General features: G+C 43.0%; 1 protein-coding gene across 1 annotated transcript; it reads left to right on the forward strand.

The window, feature by feature from the left end:
• The first annotated feature begins 4135 nt into the window (after positions 1–4135).
• Positions 4136–26425, forward strand: msrb2 (methionine sulfoxide reductase B2). The gene is made up of 5 exons (XM_080217275.1): positions 4136–4292; positions 13058–13164; positions 20263–20339; positions 24568–24715; positions 25491–26425. Exons 1-5 carry the CDS (start codon positions 4181–4183, stop codon positions 25596–25598), a joined length of 552 nt encoding a protein of 183 aa, XP_080073401.1. The 5' UTR covers positions 4136–4180; the 3' UTR covers positions 25599–26425.
• Positions 26426–27780: the final 1355 nt, after the last annotated feature.

Below are 27780 nucleotides of genomic sequence, written 5' to 3' on the forward strand. Positions count from 1 at the left end.
CTTGCATGAGAACAACAACTTAGCATGTGAAATCAGATTAAGAAGTATACACAGTCTCTGCAAACCCATTATACTAATATCCCTTAAAACCAACGGAGAAAAGCAACATCCATTCTTTCAATTGGGCTGCAATCTGAGGAATCAAATGTAAAAGGCCATTGAGCTAATCCCCTAAACTAAGACTGACCAAGTATTAAAAACTCAGACAAACCTGTCTGATTAATCCTTTATAATCTGAAAGCGTACATGGTGGGATTCCTACAGTATTGGCAAAGCACATCCTTGCACTGGCACAGATTACCTGGCTCTTCCTGCTGGTGGGAACATCCAGTTCCGCTGAAGTCAACCCCCTCCATGGTGGGTTCCCTTTTGGCAGGGTGGGTGAGATATGCCAAGGCCCATAGATTTTGGCAGGACTAGAAGATCCTGCCACCAATTGCCTGCTGCATCTACAGCAGGAAACCTGCCATGGAGCAGCCAGACAATTCTGAACATTAACTTTGTTTCTCTCTCAAAAGATGCTGTCAAACCTGTTGAGTTTTCCAGCACTTTCTGTTTTTAGTTCAGATCGCCAACATTCATTATGGGATTAGTGCTACATGATTGATTTCACAATCTATTATCACAGCAGGATGTCTATCAGTTCAGTTTGTTTGACAGTTCCAAGTACTTATGAGTCTTGAAATGGAACAATGAATACAAATGCTTGTTTTTGTAAAAGACTCAGGAAGTTAAATGTAATAAATGTGTTTTTAGCAATGTGAATGTTTTTTTGAAATAAAGGCTTTGAAAAGCCTTTATTTAATTTCAGCACAAGGCTCAAGGTCTACCCATGGTGGATACTGGGTGAGTTGGCATGGAGTGCATCAAATCAAAAGGTGTTAGGTGGCAGCACAGGCTTGCATAAGTTTCCATGGTGCTACAAAGCTTTGGAAGGTCTGGATACCTCTTGGGTTGGACATGTAAGCATCTGAATTGGGGGGAATCTTAGCAAGAAGTGGCAGAGTGTTGTTTCCAGCAAGAAAACCATTGTTTCTCTCCAGATCTTAGACACTCTGCCAAAAAGATCAAGGGGCGTATTCCACACCATTGTGCAGTAGGGTGGGGACTCAACGTGCAGGCAAAACCCAGCTGCAGTGAGATCAGGGTGCCACAGAAGTTTCAGGGTCTTACCTCCTTACCCCTGATCAGAGAAAGCACTTCTCTTCCTCCCCCCAAAAATCAGCCCCTTGTCCCCCACAATTAACAGTTCCTTCACTTCCCCATCATCAGCCCCTCCCCCCATCATCAGCACCTTCACCCCGCCCCCAGCCAGAGCCAGCATCCATCTCTCCCCCAGCAATAGCCATTTCTAGCATCCCCTGCTGCCAGCCACCACCACATCTAAATGAATCCCCCTCTCCCATGAGGCTCCCACTGGGGCCCACCTCATGGCACAGGTTACCACTGCCTGGCCAGGCCTACCACCCCTGGGGGCTATATTTACTTTTACACGCCTGGGGAGATCCCCCTAGGTTCACATCTAGGTTGGACCTGTTGTAAACTGCACTGGCATAATATGTACTGGTGAGGGGGTGGGTTAATGATATGAAATTGTCTTGAAATTGATGTAAAACAGGTTCACGCCTATTATGAGTATGAGCTTGATGAAATTGATAGCGAAAGGCAGGGGAGATCCAGGATCGTGATCTCGCTGGCAAAATCTGTCACTTTTGGATCTTGGTATTCGCACGGGCAGCAAGCGTGCCCTCAAGATCGCCCTCGATGAATGAGCTAACAGATTGAAAAATGCTCAGGATTGCTAAAAGATAAGCATAGAATCATAGAAACCTTACAGTACATGTGACCATTCGGCCCATCGAGCCTGCACTAACAACAATCCTACCCAATCCCTATCCCTGTAACCCCATCTGTTTACCTTGCTAATCCCTCTCACACTAATGGGCATTTAACACGTCCAATCAACCCAACCTGCACATCACTAGAGAAAGAAACAGAAAGAACTCCGAGAAACTGGACAGATATGGAGTGAATGGGTGGATGATCACTGTCTAGGTGGAGGGCCAGCAAGTAAAAATGGAAAGAAATGCATTTACATGCATCTTGCATGGCCACAGAATGCCCCAAAGTATATCACAACCAGTGAAGTAATCCTGAAGTGTAGTCCTCCTTTCCATTACCAGATCAGAAATTGAGATGTTTGAACAATGTTTGCACCATCCTCAAGATACTGAAAGCAGACCATGTTCATATGCAACAAGACCTGGACAAGATTCAGGTTTGGGCTGATAAGTGACAAGTTATGGTGTGACATCTTCAATGGATGAGTGTCAGATGCAAGAGTCAATTGCACATGTGGCCAGCTCCACAATTCTTTACCTATTGTTCTCACTCTTTCCCATGCATTGATTTCTTCTGTAGTGAATGGACAGATTTGTATCTCAGAGTGTTGTAAAATTACATGTACATGCAAACCCAAAGGTAATTGTTTCCTTTTTCTAAGACAGCCCATAAAATGGAGGCATTGCTAACAATGATTATCATAGTATCATAGAATCCCTACAGTGCAGAAGGAGGCCATTTGGCCCATCAAGTTTGCACTGACCACATCCCACCCACATCCTATTCCTGTAACCCCATATATTTACCTTGCTAATCCCCTGACAACTAGGGTCAATTTAGCATGACTAGTTAACTTAACCTGCACATCTTTGGACTGTGGGAGAAAACTGAAGCCCTAGGCAGCACAGTAGCACAGTGGTTAGCACTGCTGCTTCACAGCTCCAGGGATCTGGGTTTGATTCCTGGCTTGGGTCACTGTCAGTGTGGAGTTTGCACATTCTCTGCATGCTCCGGTTTCCTCCCACAGTCCAAAGATGCGCGGGTTAGGTTGATTGGCCATGCTAAAATTGCCCCTTAGGGTCCTGAGATGCATAGGTTAGAGAAATTAGCGGGGAAATGTATGGGGGTAGGGCCTGGGTGGGATTGTGGTTGGTGCAGACTTGATGGGCCAGATGGCCTCTTTCTGCACTGTAGGGTTTCTATGAAACAAACCCACACAGACACGGGGAGAATGTGCAACACGAATTGAACCCAGGTCCCTGACGCTATGAGGCAACAGTGCTAACCACCATGCCACCCCTTTAAGAGAATAATTTAGTTTGGTGGGGGTAACACTCTACTTACAGTATAATTAGAGTGGGTTTGAGATACATAAAAGTAAAGTTTTATATTCCTATTCCATTTCGATAAGCATATCTTCCCATCATTGAACGACTAGAATACTAAAACACTGGTAAAGCTAAGCAGTCGCTATGCTTGGCTAAGAGAAATGTTGCCGAAAACAAGGAGAGTAAACACCCTCTTCTTTTATCTTAGTCTGGCACTCGGAAAACTCCCAGGAATGGACTAACAAGACCTCATACAAGTTCTCAGAGATAAAACGGCGAAGGCAGTTCTTTCTTGGCTCACAGTTCATGGCTTTCCTGAAACAACAAGGCTGCAATTAGGAACAAAAAGGACATTTAAAGGCAGCCCACGTTTAAACATGCACACTGATATAAAGGGGCAGATATCTATTTGGTGTTGAAAACTCCTGTTATAACAGCACCATCTCTCTCTCTCCCCCCCCCCCCTGCAGCTTGGGGGAAATCTTACCGGATTGCCCTGTGACACATTAACAAATATGGTAAAAGATGCTAATAACATGACAACGTCAGTGAGGTTGTCCTGTGTGTGTGTGTGAGAGAGAGAGAGAGAGGAAGGGAGACAGGAGAGGCTTCAGGCAGTGACTGGGGCGGGGAAAGAGGGACTTTAGGCAGTGACTGGAGAGGGGGAAGAGAGACATCAGGAAGTGACCGGGGAGGGGGAGAGGGGCTCCGGGCGGTGGGCGGTGGGCGGTGAGCGGGGGGAGGGGGGGGAGGGGGGGGAGGGGCTCCGGGCGGTGAGCGGGGAGGGGGGGGAGGGGCTCCGGGCGGTGAGCGGGGAGGGGGGAGAGGGGGGAGAGGGGCTCCGGGCGGGGAGGGGGGAGGCGGGAGAGGGGCTACGGGCGGTGAGCGGGGAGGGGGGAGAGGGGCTCCGGGCGGTGAGCGGGGAGGGGGGAGAGGGGCTCCGGGCGGTGAGCGGGGAGGGGGGAGAGGGGCTCCGGGCGGTGACCGGGGAAGGACAATCCCGAAGAACCATGGCTGGCTTTGTCGCTCGTCTTCCGAAACTTCTCTTCAGGGGAAACTTCCTCAAAGTCTTCGCCGCTTCCAGGAGTGTACAGCGGCCGCGGCAGCTCCGCACTGTACCGGGTAGGTGGAGCTGATAGATTTCCCCAAGCTGCCGGAGGAGTGGAAATTTCCACTCTGCCCAGCCAGCGTTTCAGGCGGAGCTGCTTCTGGATCAGAAAATAAAAGCAGCGGCTTCCGTACATTTGATATGAATGAATTTGCAAGTGATATTGCGCTGGGTTTGGAAATGTTCAATTTTATCCAGCTCGAGCGAGACGTCATGTTAAAATATTAAAACAAGGTGGAAACAGATCAATGGGGGCAATGCCCCCGGCTCTTGCTTTCTCCCTGTCAGCTCGGTGTGAGAGATCAGGGATAATGTCTGGAGGAATTGCAGGTGTTTGTGTTTGTGTGAATATGGAAGTGACATTCTCCTGGGCTGAAACAGCAGGAGTGGGTTGCTGCTTGACGGGAGGATGTATTGACGTGGGAGGCTCCCTATCTCCCATTCAAACTGTTATATTATGGCGTAGTAAATTTCGTTACCCTCTCAAATGCAGCCTTAAACAGGGAGGAAGGAGGAGGTACTCGTAATTACGTGTTTTGATTGTAAAGTCTAAATGGGCACAGGGGTTAGCACTGCTGCCTCAGCGCCTGGAGTCGCTGTCTGTGTGGAGCTTGCACGTTCTCCCCGTATCTGCGTGGTTTTCCTCCGGGTGCTCCAATTCTCCCCCCCCCCCACCAACAAAGATATGTAGGTGGTTAGGTTGATTGGCCCAGCTAAATTGCCCCTGTGTCAGGGGGGTAAGCAGGGTAACTACGTGTAGTTATGGGAATGGGACCTAGGTGGGATTATGGCGGCCTCCTGTGGGAATTCTGTGAAAGAGAATTTACTGCTTGACAGAAGCGTAGTGGAAACTGAAGTTCTTCATTACAGCCAGACATGATGGGGGAAAACCCCAGCTCCCCTGCCAGACACCGTAAAGGTTCAGCTAGAAAATGGAGTGCATAACCTAAACTAGCAAGGGTGTGCCACATTCTCGACCCTGCAGTCTTTCAAGTGTTAAACCAAAACCCTGTGACCTCTAAGCTAGAAGCAAAAGATCCCATGGCACTATTTGAAGAAGGTCAATGAGTTCTCCTGGTGTCATTTAGCTCAGTGCAGACAGGGCGTTAAGTGAAAATTGGCTGCACTACTCTTCTGTATATTGAAATTGTCTACTCCAGAAGGCTGTGAATGCTTCCCTTATTACAATAGTGGCTACATATCCTTTATATATACATAAATCCACACTCTGTCTTTCTGTTCCAATTGGGCACTACCTAATTTGCTTTTGGAACATAGAACATAGAACATTACAGTGCAGTACAGGCCCTTCGGCCCTCGATGTTGCGCTGACTAGTGGAACCAATTTAATGACCCTCTAACCCAAACTATTCCAATATTATCCACATGTCTATCCAATGACCATTTGAATGCCCTTAAAAGTGGCGAGGCCATTACTGCAGGCAGGGCATTCCACGCCCTTACTACCCTCTGAGTAAAGAACCTACCTCTGACATCCGTCCTATAATTACCACCCCTTAATTTAAAGCTACGCCCCCTTGTGTTAGCCATCACCATCTGAGGAAAAAGGCTCTCACTGTCTACCCTATCTAATCCTCTGATCATCTTGTATGCCTCAATTAAATCACCTCTTAACCTTGTCTCTAACGAAAACAACCTCAAGTCCCTCAGTCTTTCCTCATAAGACCTTCCCACCATTCCAGGCAACATTTTGGCAAATCTCCTCTGCACCCTGTCCAATGCTTCCACATCTTTCCTATAATGCAGCGACCAGAACTGTACACAATACTCCAAGTGCGGCCATACCAGAGCTTTGTACAGCTCAACATGATCTCATGGCTCCGAAACTCAATCCCTCTACCAATAAAAGCTAACACACCGTATGCCTTCTTAACAACCCTATCAACCTGGGTGCCAACTTTCAGGGATCTGTGCATGTGGACACCGAGATCTCTCTGCTCATCCACACTACCAAGAGTTTTCCCATTAGTCCAATCTCTGTAATTCTGTTACTTCTTCCAAAGTGAATCACCTCTCACTTTTCCGCATTAACCTCCATTTGCCACCACTCAGTCCAGCTCTGCAGCTTATCTATGTCCCTCTGCAAACTGCAACATCCATCCGCACTGTCCATAACACCTCAGACTTTAGTGTCATCTGCAAATTTACTAACCCATCCTTCTACACCCTCATCTAGATCATTTATAAAAATGACAAACAGCAGTGGCCCCAAAACAGATCCCTGTGGTACTCCAGTAGTAACTGAACTCCAGGTTGACCATTTCCCATCAATTATCACCCTCCGTCTTTCAGCTAGCCAATTCCTGATCCAAACCGCTAAATCACCCTCAGTCCCATGCATCTGTATTTTTTGCAGTAGCTTACCATGGGGAACCTTACCAAACACTTTACTGAAGTCCATATACACATCAAATTTACCCTCATCCCCCTCTTTGGTCACCTTCTTAAAGAACTCAATAAGGTCTGTGAGGCAAGACCTAACCTTCAGAAAACTGTGTTGACGATCCCTAATCAAATTATTTCTCTCTAGATGATTATAAATCCTACCTCTTATAATCCTTTCCAAAACTTTGCGCACCACAGAAGTAAGGCTCACTGGCCTATAATTTCCAGGATGGTCTCTACTCCCCTTCTTGACAACAAGGGGACAACATTTGCTATCCTCCAGTCTTCTGGTATTATACCTGTGGACAATGATGACCTAAAGATCAAAGCCAAAGGCTCTGCAATCTCCTCCCAGAGAATCCTAGGACAAATCCCATCCAGCCCAGGGGACTTACCTATTTTCACACTTTCTAGAATTGCTAATACCTCCTCCTTATGAACCTCAATCCCGTCTAGCCCAAAAGCCCGTATCTCAGTATTCTCCTCGACTACATTGACTTTTTCCTATGTGAATACTGATGATAAATATTCATTTAGTACCTCTCCTATCTCTTCAGACTCCACACACAACTTCCCACTACTGTCCTTGACTGGCCTTAATCTTGCCCTAATCATTCTTTTATTCCTGACATACCTATAGAAAGCTTTAGGATTTTCCTTGATCCTGCCTGCCAAAGACTTCTCATGTCCTCTTCTGGCTCTTCTTAACTCTCTCTTTAGGTCCTTCCTGGCTAACTTGTAACTCTCCAGTGCCCTAACTGAGCCTTTGCGTCTCATCTTTACATAAGTCTCCTTCCTCCTCTTCACCAGAGATTCAACTTCCTTAGTACACCACGGTTCCCTCACTCGACCACTTCCTCCCTGCCTGATAGGTACATATTTATCAAGGACTCGCAGTAGCTGCTCCTTGAACAAGCTCCACATTTCAATTGTGTCCATCCCCTGCAGTTTCCTTCTCCAACCTATGTATCCTAAATCTCACCTAATCGTCTCATAATTTCCTTTCCCCCAGCTATAACTTTTGCCCTTTGGTATATACCTATCCCTTTCCATCGCTAAGGTAAACGTAACCGAATTGTGGTCACTATCACCAAAGTGCTCACCTACCTCCAAGTCTAACACCTGGTCTGGTTCATTACCCAGTACCAAATCCAATGTGGCCTCACCTCTTGTTGGCATATCTACATACTGTGTCAGGAAACCTTCCTGCACACATTGGACAAAAACTGACCCCTCTAAAGTACTCGAACTATGGCTTTTCCAGTCAATATTTGTAAAGTTAAAGTCCCCCATAACAACTACCCTGTTACTTTCGCTCCTATCCAGGATCATCTTTGCAATCCTTTCCTCTACATCTCTGGAACTTTTTGGAGGCCTATAAAAAAAAACCCCCAGTAGGGTGACCTCTCCTTTCCTGTTTCTAATCGTAGCCCATACTACCTCAATAGACGAGTCCTCATCAAACGTCCTTTCTGCTGCCGTAATACAGTCCTTGACTAACAATGCCACACCGCCCCCTCTTTTACCACGTTCCCTGAAACATCTAAACTCCGGAACCTACAACAACCATTCCTGTCTCTGCTCTATCCATGTCTCTGAAATGGCCACAACATCGAAGTCCCAGGTACCAACCCAGGCTGCATGTTCTCCCACCTTATTCCGTATGCTCCTAGTGTTTAAGTATACACACTTCAAACCACCCTCCTGCCTGCCAGTACACTCCTGCGACCTTGAAACCTTATCCATGACCTCCCTACTCTCAACCTCCTGTACATTGGAGCGACAATTCAGGTTCTCATCCCCCCTTCTGAATCAGTTTAAACCCTCCCGAAGAGCATTGGCAAATTTTCCTCCCAAGATATGGGTACCCCTCTGGTTCAGGTGTAGATCATCCCTTTGTAGAGGTCTCACCTACCCCAGAATGAGCCGCAATTGTCCAGGTATCTGAAACCCTCCCTCCTGCACCATCCGTTTAGCCACGTGTTCAAATGCTCTCTCTATTCTTCTCCACGCTATCACGTGGCACAGGTAACAAACCAGAGATAACAACTCGGTTTGTTTTAGCCCTAAGCTTCCACCCTAACTCCCCGAATTCCTGTCTTACATCCCCATCCCTTTTCCTACCTATGTCATGGGTGCCTGCATGAACCACGACTTGGGGCTGGTTCCCCTACCCCTTAAAGACCCCGAAAACCTGATCGGATTCATCACGAACCCTGGCACTTGGAGGCAACACACCAATTTTGGTTTAGTCCAGTTGGCTGGTTAATGATACTGTGTGGTGGGCAATAAATGCTGGCCAGCCAGTGACGCCCATGTTCTACAAATGAATAAAAAAAGCCACAGATTCAATTCCCATACAAGCTGAGGTGCTTCATGAAGGCCCTGTCTTCTTGACCTTGCCCCTCATCTGAGGTATGGCGAGAGTGGTTGGGGTGTGGAATGGATTGCCTGCTGTCCTTGACTAACAATGCCACGCCTCCCCCTCTTTTACCACGTTCCCTGGAGTCGGATGCTTTAGGAACTTTCAAGCCGTTATTGGATAGGCACATGGAGCACTCCAGAATGATAGGGAGTGGGATAGCTTGATCTTAGTTTTGGAAAAAGCTCGGTACAACATCGAGGGCCGAAGGGCCTGTACTGTGCTGTACTGTTCTCTGTTTCTACCCTCAGGTCAAATCACCACAAGTCACAGTTTATGGTCAGTTATCTAATTTATATTTGAAGAATTATATGCACTCAAAAATGGTGACTCTGTTTATCAGATGCTGCTGGACCTGTTGGGTTTTTCTAGTGTTTTCAGATTTTCATTCCTAATTTATAGTGCCTGGCTCCATTTGCGATGCCCCCTGAAGAAAGCTCTGCCATTAAAATTGGAGAGCCTATGTTTGGCCAACACTAACATTTAAAATGAAATGTGATGGCAAAGTGCTCAGGAAGTACTCCGAGTTTTTTAAAACAGATTTGACATGCAATCCCAAACAGTACTCCTTCAGGTATTTTCAGACAATTGAAGACAATATGTGCAATTCTATGTTTAAAAACAAGTGTTTTGGAAAGTATATGAAAGATGCTTTAGAGCAGTACTATTGATTTGCCATATTCAAACAGCCTAATTTGCAAACTTGTCGTCTGAACATAAGAACATAAGAAATAGGAGCAGGAGTAGGCCATCTAGCCCTTCGAGCCTGCCCCGCCATTCAATAAGATCATGGCTGATCTGTCGTGGCTCAGTTCCACATTCCCGCCCTCTCCCCATAACCCTTAATCCCCTCTCTTATCAAAAACCCATCAACCCGCATCTTAAAAATATTTAGCGAGGTAGCCTCCACCACTTCAACGGGCAGAGAATTCCAGAGATTCACCACCCTTTGAGTGAAGAAGTTCTTCCTCAACTCCGTTCTAAACCGCCCCCCCTTTATCTTGAGGCTGTGCCCCCTAGTCCTACTGTCCTTTCTGAGCGGGAAGAGTCTCTCCACTTCTATCCTATCCATCCCATTCATCATCTTATACGTCTCAGTGAGATCTCCCCTCATTCTTCTAAACTCCAATGAGTACAAGCCTAGTTTATTCAGCCTCTCCTCATAGCTCAACCCCCTCAACTCTGGCATCAGCCTAGTAAACCTCCTCTGCACTCCCTCCAAGGCCAAAATATCCTTGCGTAAGTACGGCGCCCAAAACTGCACACAGTACTCCAGCTGCGGCCTCACCAATGCCCTATACAGCCGCAGCAAGACCTCCCTACTTTTATATTCAATCCCCCTCACTATGAAGGCCAGCATCCCATTCGCCTTCCTGACCACCTGCTGCACCTGCAGGCTGGGTTTTTGCGACTCATGCACAAGGACCCCGAGGTCCCTCTGCACCATCGCCTGCTGCAGTTTTTCTCCACGTAAGTAATAATCCTTCCTACCATTATTCCTACCAAAGTGGACCACCTCGCACTTGCCAACATTAAATTCCATTTGCCATTTCCTGGCCCATTCGCCCAGCCTATCTAGATCCTTCTGCAGACTCTCCACACCCTCCGCACAATTTGCCTTATCCCTGCCTGGAGAATCTGGGTAAAGGGAATAGCCATTTAGGGCTTGAATTGAAGAGATGTTTCTTCATTCAAAGGATTGTGAATCTTTGAAATTGTCCACTCCAGAGGGTTGTGAATGTTGCATTGTTAAATATGTTTAAGACTGCAAACACGGATACTTGGTGTCTCAGGGAATGGAGGGATATGGGAAACGTGGAATTGAGATTGAGGATCAGCTGCAATCGTGCTGAATGGCGCCACTCTTGGAGGTGGGATCTTATCCCTTAAAGGGACAAGAGCCCTGGCGGCAACTCATTAGTACCTGCTTAGCAATCAGTGCTTCCAGAAATGGATAATGCAGGTTTCCCCCTTGGCCTTTTAGCCCACTGACAGGGCCACTCAAACAAAACGCAACCTGTGGCTGTTGGTCCTTGAGTACCCACTTGGTACACAAGATTGAGGCGCCCTGTCAAAACCTTTATTTATTTGATTAACATTTAAGCTTAACAGAAGTAAATTTAAAACTTGCACATGATATGAACAAAAAAAAGACCAGCAATACACTGTACCAATCAACCCCTTCCCTTGCACTGTTATCACTTTTGGTGAGTTTTTTTTTGCCCCTATACCTGACGCTCCCTCTCGCTGATCTTTGGATTCTCCTTTAGCCAGTTTCATCTTCATACAATTGCAATATAAATCACACAGCCACAAATCCTTCCTCCCTAACGCCCAGCTAAAAGCAGTTAAAGCATACGAGGTCTCCTACCCAGAAACCTGTGTGCTTCCCATATGAGTAATGCACACAGTGGAAGCTTGTTCCGTAATGTTAATAAGGCAGTTATAGGTGTCAGGTTAACTTTAACAATGTTGCATATTAGACTGCTTAAGGCCTACAAAATACAAGCACAGTAAAAGCTTTCACAGAGTTTAGTTTTTTCAAATTAGGCCGCTAGGGATGCTGAAGGTGCCATGTTGTTTGGTTTTGTAGTATTGTTTAAAGTTTATTTATTAGTGTCACAAGTAGGCTTACATTAACACTGCAATGAAGTTACTGTGAAAATCTCCTAGTTGCCACACTCCAGTGCCTATTTGGGTACGCTGAAGGAGAATTTAGCATGACTAATGCACCTAACCTGCACATCTTTAGAGTGGGAGGAAACCCACACAGACGTGGGGAGAATGTACAGACTTTGGATAGACAGTGACCTAAGCCGGGAATCAAACCTGGGTCCCTAGGGCTGTGAGGCAGTGTGCCACCATATTGTGCATGAGGTACGGCAACTTATTAATAATTGAATAAGCTAACTGCTTAGTTTTGTCTCCTGTAAACTACCTGCAGTTTTCCCACCGAATGTTGTAATTACCGTTAGGCCTCGTAAATGAGAATAAAACATATTGTCCCATTGATGCCTTGGTGGAGATTCCTTTGTACTGTGCCTCATTCCCCACCACATTTTAATTTTGTTTGTAATTAAAATTTGAATTTATAGTGAGGGGACATTTAGTTTTCATATCCACTGTGAAGTTTCATAACTTTTGACTCGGATATTTCTATCAGCTTGTCTGTTTCATATTGAAAGTCATGAGTGTTCTACGAGGCCTGAATCTCTCTGCCTTTTCATTCCAGTGTAGAACGATTACAGTATAGTTGCTTAATTACTGTTTAAAAAATCCTTTATTGGTGAATTGGGGGGATTCACTGACTGCTAGGAACAACTGAATCTCATGTTGTGCCTTGGAGAATTATTTCTGTAACAAAATAGGAGAGTTGGTATTGGAGGAAAGATGAAATAAAATAGACCCTCATGCTAGAGAGGCCTTGAATGGCAGTCTCTGGTTTTAGTGCATCTCAGAAAAGCATAAGCATGGCCTGACTTAACATTTCTGCCTGATGAGGTATTTGCTTTACTTTGATTTTGTTTCTTTTTGCATTGAATTCCTCTCCAGCACCAAAGACCTGGGTTCAATTCTGGCCTCGGATCACTGTCTGTGTGGAGTTTGCATGTTCTCCCCTTGTCTGTGTGTGTTTCTTCAGGGGGCTTTGGTTTCCGCCCACACTCCAAAGATGTGCGGATTAGGTTGATTGGCCATGCTAAATTGACCCTAGTATCAGGGGGATTAGCAGGGTAAATCTGTGGGGTTAGGGGAATGGGGCCTGGGGGGTATGTGTTGATACATGGGCCAAATGGCCTCCTTCTGTACCTTAGGGATCCTATGAAAGCACCATTCAGCTGGTTCCACTCACCTTTATCCTGTAGGTCTGCAAGTTATTTTACTGCTCTTTTCTTTTTACCAAATATCTTAAGATTGGTTTGTAGCATTTATCTCGTTTTTATTTTTATATAGGTTTGAGATCACTGACTCGATACGATGAAACAATTGTAAGTGTTGATTGGCAAAAGAAGCTAACCCCAGAGCAATACTTCGTAACTCGAGAAAAGGGAACAGAGATGGTAAGTCGCGTTAAACTCTGAATCTAGGCCAGCTTTAGATCTGGCCTCTGGAAGATTATGATTAAAACCATTGAACACATTTTTTTCATGTGATTTAGATGTGGGATATTAGCACAAGTTCAGAAGAGCTCCCCAGCATGACATTGTTTTCCTTTTCCTCCACTAGTAGGCTTTTGTAGCCTTTTGGAGTCAGACTGCCCATCAGTATCAAATCAAAGGACTGTTTTTGTACTGTACCTTCTCACCAGCAACTGGATTAAGATGGCCTAAACTAAGTTCACAAGATCATTAAACATATGAAATACCATTTCAGGCTTCTTATCTTACCCATCCCCAGAAAGTCCTGCATTCACCCGATTACATTTCATTATTACATAGCTCCCAAGGTGTTTGCATCTACCATTCTATCTGACTGTTGATTCCATACACTGCTCACTAATGTGTGAAGACCTTCCTGATTTTTGGCCCTAAATTTAACTTTTATAAGTTTGAGCCTGTGTGGCCCTCACAATTTAGTCTAAATTTCATTTAAGACCTTCACAACTAGCAAACATAAGGGGTTATCAGTTAGTTTATAAAAATACAGTGTTGAACCCAGTTCCCAGAGGTGAATGGTTCTGTACTTTGCCCTCTGATCCACTATGTCCTTCTCTCGATTTCGTGACTTCCCCACATACCAACCAATCCTATTCATTCTGTCATTGATTATTTACCTTTTGCTGAACAAAGAGACGAGAGGTATTTTTCTGAGTTTCAACTCCTTCACTCCCAGCTGTTCTGCCATAAACCAGCATCCACAGAACACACTGAATTGTTGAAAGTGCACCTAGCTAATCTAACACATGCATGTCACAGGACTCTGAATAAATTGACTGATTTTTCATATGCAATACACCCCAAAGATGTGCTCTTAGGCTGATTGGTTTACCAAATTGACACTATTCTCCCCTGAATCTGGCTAAGTCAGGGGTTCCATTCGTAGACACGCAGGGTAGAATAGGTGTAGGGTGATGCGGCGGCACGGGCTCGTTGGGCCGAAGGGCCTGTTTCCCGTGCTGGGTTGTTCTTTGTTCTTTGTATATATCTGGTAGCATTGTGAGGCCTCAGGGCCGACCCATACATACATACATGTGTATAAACCTGATAAAGGGCCTGGTTAGTCATTCCTAACAATGTGACCGCAATCACAAAACGCAAGCCATTCTTAACGATAGGTCCAAATTTGTATCTGTTGGGTCTGCCATATAGCGTAACCAGACAGACTTGCTTGAAAGCAAGCTCGCTTTTTTGGAATTGTGTAAGCACAATGAGTTGTCAGGTGATAATTATGATACGATTCATCCTCACAGTTCACTGCATCCATGTAGGAGTGGCTTCCCCAGACACAGAAAAGTGATATCCCTTTATACGCCATCTCATCTTCACAACATGAATGGGCCAAATGGTTGGATGAGTTGCTGCAACCAATTTTGAGCAAATTTTCCCCATACGTGGTGAAATATTCCTTCACGTTTGTGAAGACGATATAGGACTTGCATATGGACAGCCAGGCTAGGTCCGTGCTCCCGTATGACATTGTTCGCCTATTCACCAGTGTTCCACTTAAAAAAAAAGCCATGGACATTTGTACGACAGCACTATATCATGGTGATCTAGACCTGTCACCAGTGCAGGGTTGCTACTATGTAATATTACAGTGCAGGGTTGCCATTAATCTATCAAAATCTCTTCCAAGTTATCAGAGGAAAAATTGCATTTCAATGCTGAGAGTCTTGTGTGAATATCAATTTGCTAGTGGTAGTGACACCATCTTCAAGTGGCAATGTACTCCAGTTGATGTACAACTGACTTTTAGATTGTAGTCTTTAGCAGGTCCACTGTGTCCCCTTTTAGAAGTAGAAAGACATAAGGTGGCTGTCAATTTTTCAGCTTCTTTCCAACTTTTTGAGTGTTGAAGAAAACATGCAAGGAACCTGTGACATTCCCAACTGAAGAACAAACAGGAGAATCATGTTTGTCTGCCCATACCCCCCTCAAAAAGCTCCTGATACCACATTATCTGCTGTAGCTTAAACAATAATACAAAAAAATCATTGCCAGCTCAGTACTGGTGACACCGCATTTGAAAAACACAATTTTTCAGCATATTTTCACTTGCACATAAAAACACTTCAATCAGAGGTTAGCACATTTTTTGTTTGCATTTGTAAGGAATTGTAGATAAACAGCAAATGCAAATACCAATGTCAATTGAAATCTTCCCAATAACTGCTAATCCCTCTCTGATCTGTTTATATGTAAGTGAAAACGAAATAGTAGGCAGCTGCTGCAACAATTACCGTGATTACATTTTGGCAAGTGGTATTAGGTCACCTCGCAAGAGCTGCAATGTTCTTCCTGTTAAATTGTTCCTGTCCAGAGAGACTGTCTCTTTATCCCTCTTCATATATTTTTAATCATGTGTCAGTGCCTGGCTGCGTTCTATGTGATAGAAATGTGATTATTACTGAATGCAAATGCAGAGATTGGTTCCCCTTATTTGCAGGAACTGAAGGCAGGTTTGTGCATCTCGGATGCCTCTTGTTCTCTGGGCACCAGGATTTTCAGAAGAAGTGCAATTGATGGGGAGGCAACAGTGGATTTGCTGTCAGTTATGCTCCTGAAAAATAATGTTTCTTTAGTTTCAAGGGCCCGTATTTCTGAGCTCAGGGGTGCTGTAACTGTCCATTCCCCCAACAAGATGAAAAATGATGTAGTTTATTCTGAGACAAGGGTCCTGAATCTTAATAAAGGAGACTACAATAGTATGAGGTGCAAATTGATTATAAAGTTTCTCCTTTCAAACATGGCATATGATTCAAAGAACATAAAAAATCCTTTTTGTTTCTTTAAACAGGTTGCCAGTTGAGTGCTTTTTAATCTGGAAGTCCATTCCCCCTCAGAATTTCACTGATTTTTTTTTTTCCTTTTTTAACCCTGGGAGGTTGGCTTCACCTGGCAGGGCCAGTGTTTATTGCCCATCCACAACTCCTCTTGAAAAGGCGTTGACCTTCCTGAACTGCTGCAGGTACATCCACAGTGCTTTTAAGAAGGCAGTTCCAGGATTGGAACTGCGATATACTTTCAAGTCAGGATGATGGGTGGCTTGAAGGGAACTTCCAGGTGGTGGTGTTCTTATTTGTCTGCTATAGATTGCTGAAGAAAGGAAACTTGAATCACATTTAAACTGGATCACACCCAGATCCTCTGTGAAAGGACCATCGAGTAACCCACTAGGTCTGCAGTTCTTCATTTCCCTATCATTGTAATGATTGTACAATAAGCTGCATATATTAACCCATCTTGTTTATTTTATGTCATGCTAGCCCATGTGGAGGTCTTGTGATGCACCTACCTTTGAATCATGGAAACCCTGCAGTACAGAAGCAGGCCATTCGGCCCATTGAGTCTGCATAGACTCTCCCAACAGAGCATCCTACCCAGACCTTATCCTCAAAACCCCATGTATTTACCCCAAAAATCCCCCCTAACCTACACATCTTAGGACACTAGGGGGCAATTTAGCACAGCCATTCGCCCTAACCTGTACATCTTTGGAGCATGGGAAGAAACTGGAGCATCCGGAGGAAATCCACACAGACACAGGGAGATAGTGCACACCCCACACAGGCAGTGACCTGAGGCCAGAACTGAACCCAGCTCCACTGTGCCACCGTGTTGCCCAACTGTGTCTCTGAGTCAGAAGCTCTGGGTTTAGGTTCCACTCCAGATTTCGTTGGCCATGGAAGGAGCATTCATGACACAGTTCAACAGGTTCAAAATCAGCTTTCTAATCCTTCCAAAAAAAAGTGTGAAAATACAGGAACTGAGGAATGAGGAGAGAAGTAGGTAATTCAGTCCTTTGAGCCAGCTCCGCCATAAAACAAGCAAACATGCCAGTCTGTGAATAATCTTGATATAAATTTGAGGGATGCCTGTGTGCCAGGTTATAGAAAATCATGAACTGAATATAAGTATTTATACGAATCTGTCAAAAAGTAAAGACATATAATCCAGATGGCAGAGAAAATGCCACAAGGTGTTTCAGTTGTAATTTTCCTTGTCTAAAGATTTATTTTCCATCATTATAATGTCAACATCTTTATCCAGTAAAGGTGCAAGTTTCATTTACATTGGAATAGCATCAAAATCTTGAACTATGTAGATAAATAGAGTCCATTCAAATATATATAAAACTGAAATAATATTTTTGGTTACTGCAACAGTAAAGGTCCCAATATAATTCTAACATTTGAAATAATTCTGTTTATATAGAGTTCTAAATTTAGATGTTTAGTTTCTTCCATGGTGAAACACTTCATTATTGATTATGTTACTGAGAATTTATTATGCCCAATAACCCATGCTGGATTCTAAATGAACTTTGCAGTTAAAAACCAAAAACATTCTAAACATAAATCATTAGAAATTGATGTTTTTGTGGGGTTATTTTTCTGTTTCTCTGCACTAATTGTACCTTTCGAAGTAGTAAGAATATTAAAACAAATTCTCCACAGCACAATTGGTTTTTAATTCTGAGTTTCCTTCAGCAGGCTTTTATCCACAGTTTCCTTGACATTGCCACATTGCTGAATACAGTGTCCCAGCATCAACATCTTGGGGTTATCATTGGTTAGAAACTTAAGTGGACTGGCCACATATGAAGGAATTGGCATTGAAGTTAAACTTTATTTATTCGTGTCACAAGTAGGCTTACTGCAATTAAGTCACTGTGAAAATCCCTTAGTCCCCACAATCCAGTGCCTGTTCGGGTACATGGAGGGGGAATTTAGCATGGCCAATGCACCTAACCAACACATCTTGATGTGCTTTGAGATATTCTGAAGAAATAAATTCAAGTTCTTTCTGTTTTATTAACAACAGCAGCCACCAGAAAATTTGAATAGTTCTTCTCCAATGAGAAAATCTCACCAAAAGCATCCCACGTTTTAATCAGAGACTAGTTAAAATGAAGACCACTTGACTATGGTGCTATTAAGATTGCTGCTGTTGCACCGTCATGGTGCCAGAATGGAAGGATAGACCCCTACAGTGCAGAAAGAGGCCCTTCGGCCCATCAAGTCTGCACCGAACACAATCCCACCCAGGCCTTACCCCGATATCCCTACATATTATACCCATTGATCCCTCTAACCTACGCATCCCTGGACACTAAGGGCTAATTTCTTAGCATGACCAATCAACCTAACCTGCACATCTTTGGACTGTGGGAAGAAACTGGAGCACCTGGAGGAAACCCACGCAGACACGAGGAGAATGTGCAAACTCCACACAGACAGTGGCCCGAGCCAGGAATCGAAGCCAGGACCCTGGAGCTGTGAAGCAGCAGTGCTAACCACTGTGCTACCATGCCGCCCATTTTCTTTCTGGGTTGACTTTACTCCTTTCTCTGGTGTCGTTTGGCTACATTTAAAAAGCAGATTTTAATAGAGGTATAATGACAATAGTTAAATACTTAACTGCAATACTTAAAACGTGCTGGTTAGGTGCATTGACCCGACAGGCGCCGGACTGTGGCTACTAGAGGAATTTCACAGCAACTTCATTGCAGTGTTAGTGTAAGCCTTACTTGTGCTCCAGAACTAGCTGCAACTTGTTTAAGTACATCAACAGCACTGACATCTACCCATCAATGTGGAGCATTGCTTAGGTATGTCCTGACTACAAAATAGAGCAAATCTAACTGGCTACCACCCCATCAGTTTACTTTTAGTCATCAACTAAATGATAGAAGTTGTCGTTGATGGAGTTCTTCACCAATAACTGTGCACGGATGCTCAGTTCAGGCTCTCTCAGCTTCAGACTTCACATGGACAAAAAGTTTGAATTCTAGAGGCAAGGTGCAAGTGACTACCCTTGATATCAAAGCGCCATTTGATTGTGGTATCAAGGTGCTCCAACAAAGTTGAAGTCATTTGGAATCTGGAAACGTTTGTGCAGCTTTTCTTATGTGGCAATGATTTTTCTGAATTTTAACTTTGATTTGCACACTTTGGTTCCTTGACTTTGGCTGTCCAACCTTGTTAGCTTTCATGTTTGGATACATTGGACAGCATTTACTGTGTTTAAAGTAGTGCTGTCTATTAATTCTTTATTTAAAAAATAGTTTCCCTTTCATTACCTATACAGCTTTGCTTACTTTCACACCATTCTGTCTGTTTTTACCCTGGAAATGCTAATACCTGCCAGTGGTGCCTTCTGAAGAGCTAAGTTATTGTTTGTTACTTGGATAGTTCTTCTACTCTGATCATTTCTTCTTCAGGCGTTACAACTTTTGAGATCCTCCAGGCAACTGAGTTGTAGAGAGATTAGACATCCATTGTAAAGAAGAGGAGATGGGTGGGGCCAGGAAATTGGAAATTTGTAAAGTGTTGGAAGCCACCAGTAGAGTCATGGAGGTAGGTAGGAAGAAACTGGACAATGATTTTTTCTCCCAATGTAGGGAGAAATCAGTTCACTGGGGCAGGAACAGACTGAAATGATAGTTCCATCAGGACAGTGCTGTTTATGGCAGTAAGTAAAAGGGAGCTGTTACGGGTTGTGGAATTGAGGTGGGAAGTCGTGGTGGGAAGATCAGTTGGAGAGCTCAGGTCAGTGACTATTTGCTTTGCTAGCTACAGCTGAGCTGCCTTGCTTTAGACAAGTGGGCTGTATTCCTACAGGAAGAGAATGTGCACTCCATATCAGGCAGGTAATACTTTAGCATGCAGATATTTTTGAATAATATAAAAGTAAAACATTGTGGAGGTTGGAAATGTGGAATAAAAACAATGTTGTGAAAACTCAGCAGGTTTAGGCAGCATCTGTGGAGAGAGAAGCAAGAGTTAATATTTCAAATCAGGACTGTTCGGCTTTTTGAAGCTTTGTCTAAGAACTTATAAACACATTGTATCAGACATGTTGGGAAAAAATATCAAACTTAAATTGTGCATGAGTTTTCTTGTCACCTTTATCTACACTTCATTGTTGCATTTTTTTTAAATGAAATACAGATTGCAGCTTTTAGTTTTATAAACTATTCTGTTTTGTTGTTTGCAGCCTTTCAGTGGAATCTATCTGAATAATACTGAGCAAGGCATGTACCATTGTGTGTGCTGCAATGCTCCACTGTTCAGGTAAGCCACCAGAGCGAAGCAAAGTCACGTCATCTGTAACCAGTATTAAATGTCGGTACATCAGGTGTGTGTACTAGGAAATGGTAGTTAAACAGAAATAACAATTTTAAAAACTGCAGGTAAATAGCACCAATGGGAATAGATGTGTTCAAGTCAGAGATGGCAAAGTGTTTTGACTTTGTTGGCAGCTGTAGATGAATATTGTGTCTTGAGGATCATGTGCAAAGTTTAAATCAATATTATCTGTTTACTTGCATATGCCTCAAATTGTGAATAAAATGGAGATTAGAGTTTGCATTTAGGATTTACCCACTAATGAATCAGTAATGCTGAAATAAGCCTTTCCAAAACTGCAGGTCCATGAAATTTAAACCCAGCGATGTGAAATAGAAGTGCAAATGGGATGTAAGACCAAGATATCTGGTGTCACCACACCCTCCAGTTTGCTACAGCTGTCATAAGTGATCAAGGCCAATGGTCCATGACAGGTTGGATAGAATCACAGAATAAATTTCCAAAAAATTAATAAGGATCTAAGAATTACAGGCGTCAAACTGCAGTAATGTGGGTAATTCAAATTTTTCAATGAAAGTTGGCTACCAGCATTTTCCCCATATTTTCAAAACGCATGGATGACTCTAAAGAAGACCCACTTTGCAAATCATTTTTTTTCTGTCCCCTGTTCAGTTTTAGTAATTGTTTTTGAAGTTTGTTTTCACTAAAGTAATTGAACTTGAGAATCAGCAGGAAATTCGGACAGGCTGCTTGATGCGTTTTTAACTGATTCCTCGGATGGCTATGACTGACTTATGAGAAGAGATTGAGTCAATTAGGATTATATTCACTGGAGTTCAGAAGAATAGGGGTGTGTGTGGGGGGTGGGTGCGGTTCTCATTAGAAACCTATAAAATTCTAACGGGGCAAACGGGGTAGATGCAGGAAAGATGCTCCTGATGGTAGGGGTGTCCAGTACCGGGGCTGTTGCTTAAGGATACTTGATGACCGTTTAGGACTAAGATGAGGAGAAATTTCTCCCCCCGTCCCCCTGCCCCCCGCTAGAGTGGTGAGCCTGTGGAATTCACTATCACAGTAAACAGGTGAGACTAAAACATTGTTTGTTTTCAAGAAGGATTTAGGCATCGTTCCTGGGGCTTAAAGGATCCAATGACATGGAGTTACTGAGTTGCATGATCGTAATGAAGATAGAGCAGGCTCAAAGGGCTGAATGGCTGACTGCTGCTCCTTTTTTACTTTGGGATGTTTGATAGATGCACAGCCAATGGAATTGTGTGCTGTTTGTATCACTGATATTTGGATAGAAGAGGGTTTTTCTAGTTGCTTTCTTCCAGTTTCAGCCCCTTTTTGTTTGTAAGTTTTAACCTCCTGAAAATCATGAACCGACTGACCCATGTTCAACTGCTGTTCACATGGAACCCTTCTCCACTTCGGCCTTCAAAGTTCTACTTTGAATATTTGCTACTACCACCAAGATCTGCACCAGCGGTGGCTCCACCCGGGCTCACGCCTTAGGCTTTCATGCTCACCGCAGCGGCCCTCCTACTCATCGTGGCAAATCATAGATAAGGGTCATGGGTGGAGGGGGGACTGGTAATGTTAAAATGGCAGCACGGGCTCGTTGGGCCGAAGGGCCTGTTTCCCGGGCTGTTTTTGTTCTTTGTTAATGCCTCGGTCTTGAGTTTCAAATAAAGAAAATCTGCCGTCATGATTAGTAATCCTTCTGTATTTAGATCAGAGATCTAGAGATATTCTTCAATGTCTGCTGTTTTATTTACTTTTCTTCACTTGACCTGGCCATCAGCTGAAGACCATCAAGAACTGATGTAGAGAATGTAAATGTAGAAGTTCCAGAGAATCTGTTATCCACGAATGGCAAGAAATTGTGTGAATCGGTGGTGATGTGTGTGGGGGGATGGGGTCAGGGGTTAGCATAAAACAGAGCATGTTGGAGGGGTATGGAGAAAGCCAGAAAATCTCTGATACAAACAAAATACAATGTGCAGAAGAGAAAGACAAGGAGGACAGTGGTCACAATGCAGTGCAGGGTGGATGTGTGGTACCTATACCTGCAGTTATTTAGAGCTAGATTTAAATCTTCCAATTGGCAAAATTCACATACCAATGCACTCCTCCTGCATTCCTCTCCGAGTTGGAATCATAGAATCAGTGCAGAAAGAGGCCATTTGGCCCACCGAGTCTGCAAAAACAACAATACCACCCAGCCCCTATCCTTTTAACCCCACAATTTGACCCCGCAAATCCCTCTAACTTATGCATCACGGGACACTAAGGGGCAATTTAACATGATGTGAAGATGCCAGCATTGGACTGCAATAAGCACAGTGAGAAGTCTCTCAACACTAAGTAAACAGGTTTACTTGGTAGCACAAGCCACAAGCTTTCAAAGCGTTGCTCCTTCATTCATGAAGACGCAAACTCAATTCACAAAATGGTGGTTGGAATGCGAGCCTTTTCAGTAATCAACTCTTAAAGGTACAGACAGTGTGAGTGGAGAGAGGGTTAAGCACAGGTCAAAGAGATGTGAATTGTCTCCAGCCAGGACAGTTAGTGAGAATTTGCAAGCCCAGGCAAGTCATGAGGGTTACAGATAATGTGCCATGATCCCAAGATCCTGGTTGAGGCTGTCCTTGTGTGCGGATCTTGGCTATCAGTTTCCGCTCAGCGATTCTGCATTGTCATGTGTCGTGAAGGCCGCCTTGGAGAACGCTTACCCAAAGATTGGAGGCTGAATGCCTGTGACTGCTGAAGTGTTCCCCAACAGGAAGAGAACATTCCTGCCTAGTGATTGTCGAGCAGTGTTAATGAACACCGCTTGACAATTACCAGGCAGGTGTTCGACAATCACTAGGCAAGAATCATCTTTCCTGTTGGGGAACACTTCAGCAGTCACGGGCATTCAGCCTCTGATCTTTGGGTAAGCGTTCTTCAAGGCACCCTTCACAAGCAGAATTGCTGAGCAGAAACTGATAGTCAAGTTCCGCACACATGAGGGCACCCTCAAACAGGATTTTGGGTTCACGTCATACTTTGTAACCCCCACGAGTTGCCTGGGCTTGCAAAATTTCACTAACAGACCTATCTGGAGACAATAGACATCTCTTTAACCTGTGCTTAACTCTCTCTCCACTCACGCTGCCTGTACCTTTAAGACTTGACTACCTGTAAAGACTCACATTCCAATCATTATTTTGTAAATGAGTTTGTGTCTTTATATGCCCTGTTTGTGAACAGAACTCCCACTCACCTGATGAAAGAGCAGTGCTCTAAAAGCTTCTGACTTGTGCTACCAATTTAGCATGGCTAATGCACCTAACCGCACATCTTTGGACTGTGGGAGGAAATCGGAGCACCTGGGGGAAACTCACGCAGACGTGGGAAGAATGTGCAAACTCTACAGATAGTGACCCAAACCAGGAATTGAACCCAGGTCCACGGAGCTGTGAGGCAGCAGTACTAACCACTGTGCTGCCCCCGTTACACTAGGCATTGCATAGATTACCTGGGTCCCTGGCACTGAGAGCAGTGTTAAACGTTGTGCTATGCTGTGCCGTAATGTTCCATGATGTATCAGAAATGAGTCTTGAAATATCACGTATGTTTAGTGCTGAATGTAAATACATTTTAAAATTGTTGGGTTGTGGGTTTCCCATTTATTGCCCCTCTCTAGTCACCCTGGAAAGATGCTGCTCGACACTCCTGTGGAACCACAGTTTTGAGCAGCTTGCTAGGCCACTTTAGGGAGCAGTTAGAGTTGAGTTGATTTTCTTCACAAAGGGCATTAGTGACTCAGCTAGGATTTAATGAGAATCTGTCTGCTTTATGGATGTTTTCATTGATGCGAGCTTTTATTTCCAGATCTAACTGATTTTCAAGTTCTCCAGAATTCTTATGCTCTGATTTGAACTTGCATTCTTTGGGGCTGGGCTCAGCATTATTTGTCCAATAATATAACATACCCAATATATTGTCATACACTGATTGATAAGAGATTCTTTATGATCCCAACTTGAGGTTAATTTCTAGCTAATCCAGCACACTTTTCTCAATTTTATAGTTTATTCATCTGATTTGCAGTACTGTAGTACAATTCTTTTTCTGTTTTCAGTTTATTTGTAAATTAGGAAATTGAGATTTAGCGATACTGTGTTTGTAGTAATGAATTGATCACATTTTGTATGATTAACAATAGCTCTGAAACCAAGTATGATTCTGGCACTGGTTGGCCTTCTTTCTGGCAAGTTCATGGTACAGTGGAAAGTGATGAAAGCAATACCAATGCACTGCGCCGCACAGATAACTCCATGGGCTCGACCGGAACAGAGGTTATTTGTAAAAAGGTAGGTATTAACAGTCTCCCAGTGTTGTTAGTAGTGTTGCCAATTTTCAATCAAAATTCCTTGTGGTTAAAGTACCAAACTTCTTGTCTACATAAATCATTAGGGAAAATCTGCTTCCTCTCAATGAAAGTAAAAGTCGATTACGAAGCGTCAACTATTCAGAAAATGCACGTTTTTAAAGAAGACCACATTTTCTGAACTTTGTAGAATGCAATTTAAGTTTTGCAAGTTTATTTTTTGCAAAATGACCACCTCGGTTCAGTGGTCTACTTGTGACTTTAGACCCACGACAATGTGGTTGACTTTTAAATGCCCTCTGAAATGGAGGGCAGTAAGAATGGGCAGTAAATGTTGGCCCAGCCAGCATGCACACATGCCATAAATGAATTTAAAATATTTTTAGAAAGTGAATACTTAGTTAGAATATGAGATGGCTATAATCAAGGTTACAGAATTATCTTTTCACAAGTACTATATGCTACTAACAAAATTTATGTGATAACTTTAGAATTTATAAATGGTAGCATTTATCTATGTTTGATTTATAGCATACAACTGCTTTTAAAATGGGTTCAGAATATTTGCTGTTAAGGGTTCATGTTTTTGCATGCCATAGGATGGGGAGGATACCTGAAACCCCTCTCTGTAAAAAAAAATACACATTTAATTTGCATAAGTACCTGCCAATGATTTAATTTTGTGGAGTTACGACTAGCTAGGGGATTCTTGCCATCATGTTAAGTCCACTGATCTTTGTTTTGTTTTAACCATTTAGTGTGATGCACACCTGGGCCATGTGTTTGATGATGGACCAGAACCCACAGGACATCGATTTTGCATCAACAGCGTTGCATTAACTTTCAAGCCCAAATCAGTGCTGTGATTTTTACAATGTTAGGTAGCAAATTTGTCATGTAACAACTAGTGTAAACTAGATTGCCAATACAACAATTTAGTGTCACTACTTGTTTTCTTGGTAGTTCCTTCTGTGTGGTACATTCTCTCAAATAGTTATGGTGCATTAACAGTGCAAATTGTGTACGTTTTAATACCTGTGCTGAAATATTGGAGATACACTCCTTAAGATTTAAGCAAAGATCATATTTCACCTTGTTACAAATAATTTTGTAAGAAATAAATGTAAAATTAATATCAGTGATTTTATTTATATAGATAATTTAAAAAACAAATATTTTACATTTCTCATATAAAACAAAATGCAGGATATACACAGACATAAACTGATACATTAATGTTTTGAATAGAGATCTGTCATCAGAATGCAATACCACCTGTAATATTCTACTAATTTTTAAAGCTTCCTGATATGTTTCTGAAATTTGAAATTTTCCTTTTTATCGTTGCTACGTTCAAACATCTAATTTCTCAGCCTAAATTAGTCCATGCTTAAGAATTCATGTATACAGTTCTTATTCATTTGTTGGCATTCATTGAGATAATATTTCTATTCAAAAGGTCAGCCAAAAATTTAAATTTCATTTATTCAAATTTGTATTTAGGCAACTGTGATTTCTTGGTTCTCAACAAGAACTGAAAATCTTCAGTCATCCTGCTTGATATGCTAGAGGTTAATTGTGTGACTTGTAGTGTGATATGTAATTTTAAAAATCCATTGTGACTTGATTGAATATATCTACTCCTGTACTTCAAGAATATCATCTATTACATTAAAGTGAATATTTACCTTGAGCTATTATGAATGAGCATTGTTTTAATTCATCTAGTCTTTAATTAGAACAATCTTTTACAAAGAGGTAAAAATTACAATGGGCAGGATATGTATTAATCAATACAATTTGTTTTAATAATGGGCTAACAACAGACATTCAGTAACTTCTAAGCAAATAAATTCAGTAAACATTTTTGTTAAAAGATAAAACACATTCAGTTGTAAATTTGGGGTGGCAACGTGGCACAAGAGTTAGCATTGCTGCCTCACAGTGCCAGGGACCCAGGTTCGATTCCTGGCTTGGGTCACTGTATGTGCAGAGTCTTCATGTTCTCTACATGTCTGTGTGGTGCTCTGATTTCTGATGTCTAGGTGCTCTGATTTCCTCCCACAGTCTGAAAGACATTTTGGTTAGATGCATTAACCATAGTAAATGCTCCCTTAATGTACCCAAACAGGTGCCAGAGTGTGACGGCTAAGGGATTTTCCACGATAACTTCATTACAATATTAATGTTATTTTCAATCCAATATTAATGAAGTTACTGTGGAAAATCCATTACAATATTATTTGTGATATAAATAAACTTTCTAACAACTTTTCATTTGCATTCTGACACTATTTCCTTGGACTCTGCCAGCAGATCATCATCTCTGCCCAGGTTTCACTCATAAATAAGGTCCTTGTCACCTGTGACCTAATTCTGAATGGCTACACTGATATCCTGACTTTCAATGAAACTCACCTCCTGGGTGTAGTAAAACCTTGCTCCTTGCTGAAGGCTGCCTGCCTGGGTATACTTTTCACCATCATGATGAACAATATCATTTTATGGAATGTTGTGAGATTTGAGGGTTCAAATATATTTCAGTGGGATCAAAGTTAGTATACCCAGGACTTCAACTTTGAGACCCTTATCCAAAAACATTCACTCCCTCCACCACCCATTCATAGTTGCAGCAGCGCGTACTATCTATAGGACACTATGCAGGAACTCACCAAGTCTCTTTAGACAGCATCTTTCAAACCCACAGCCACTAACATCTAGAAGGACAAGGGCAGCAGACACATGGGAGCACCACCACCTGCAAGTTCCGCTCCAAGTAACTTACCATTCTGACTTGGAAATATATTGCTGTTCCTTCACTGCCGCTGGGTCAAAATCCCAGAAGTCTCTTTCTAATAGTAGCGTGGGTGTGCTTTCAGCAGATGGGCTGCAGTGGTTCAAAGTGGCAGCTCACCACTACCTTCTCGAGGGCTGCCACAAGTTTGAAATGATAAAGCCAAATATTCAGGCATTGGTATGAGTAACTCCCATCCCCACAGATCTAGCTCTTAACCAAGAGTAATAGATGAGCAGATAAACCCTTGGTAG

Source organism: Carcharhinus amblyrhynchos, chromosome 2 (genome assembly GCF_965287045.1).
Source record: "Carcharhinus amblyrhynchos chromosome 2, sCarAmb.v2.hapA, whole genome shotgun sequence".
NCBI lineage: Eukaryota > Metazoa > Chordata > Chondrichthyes > Carcharhiniformes > Carcharhinidae > Carcharhinus > Carcharhinus amblyrhynchos.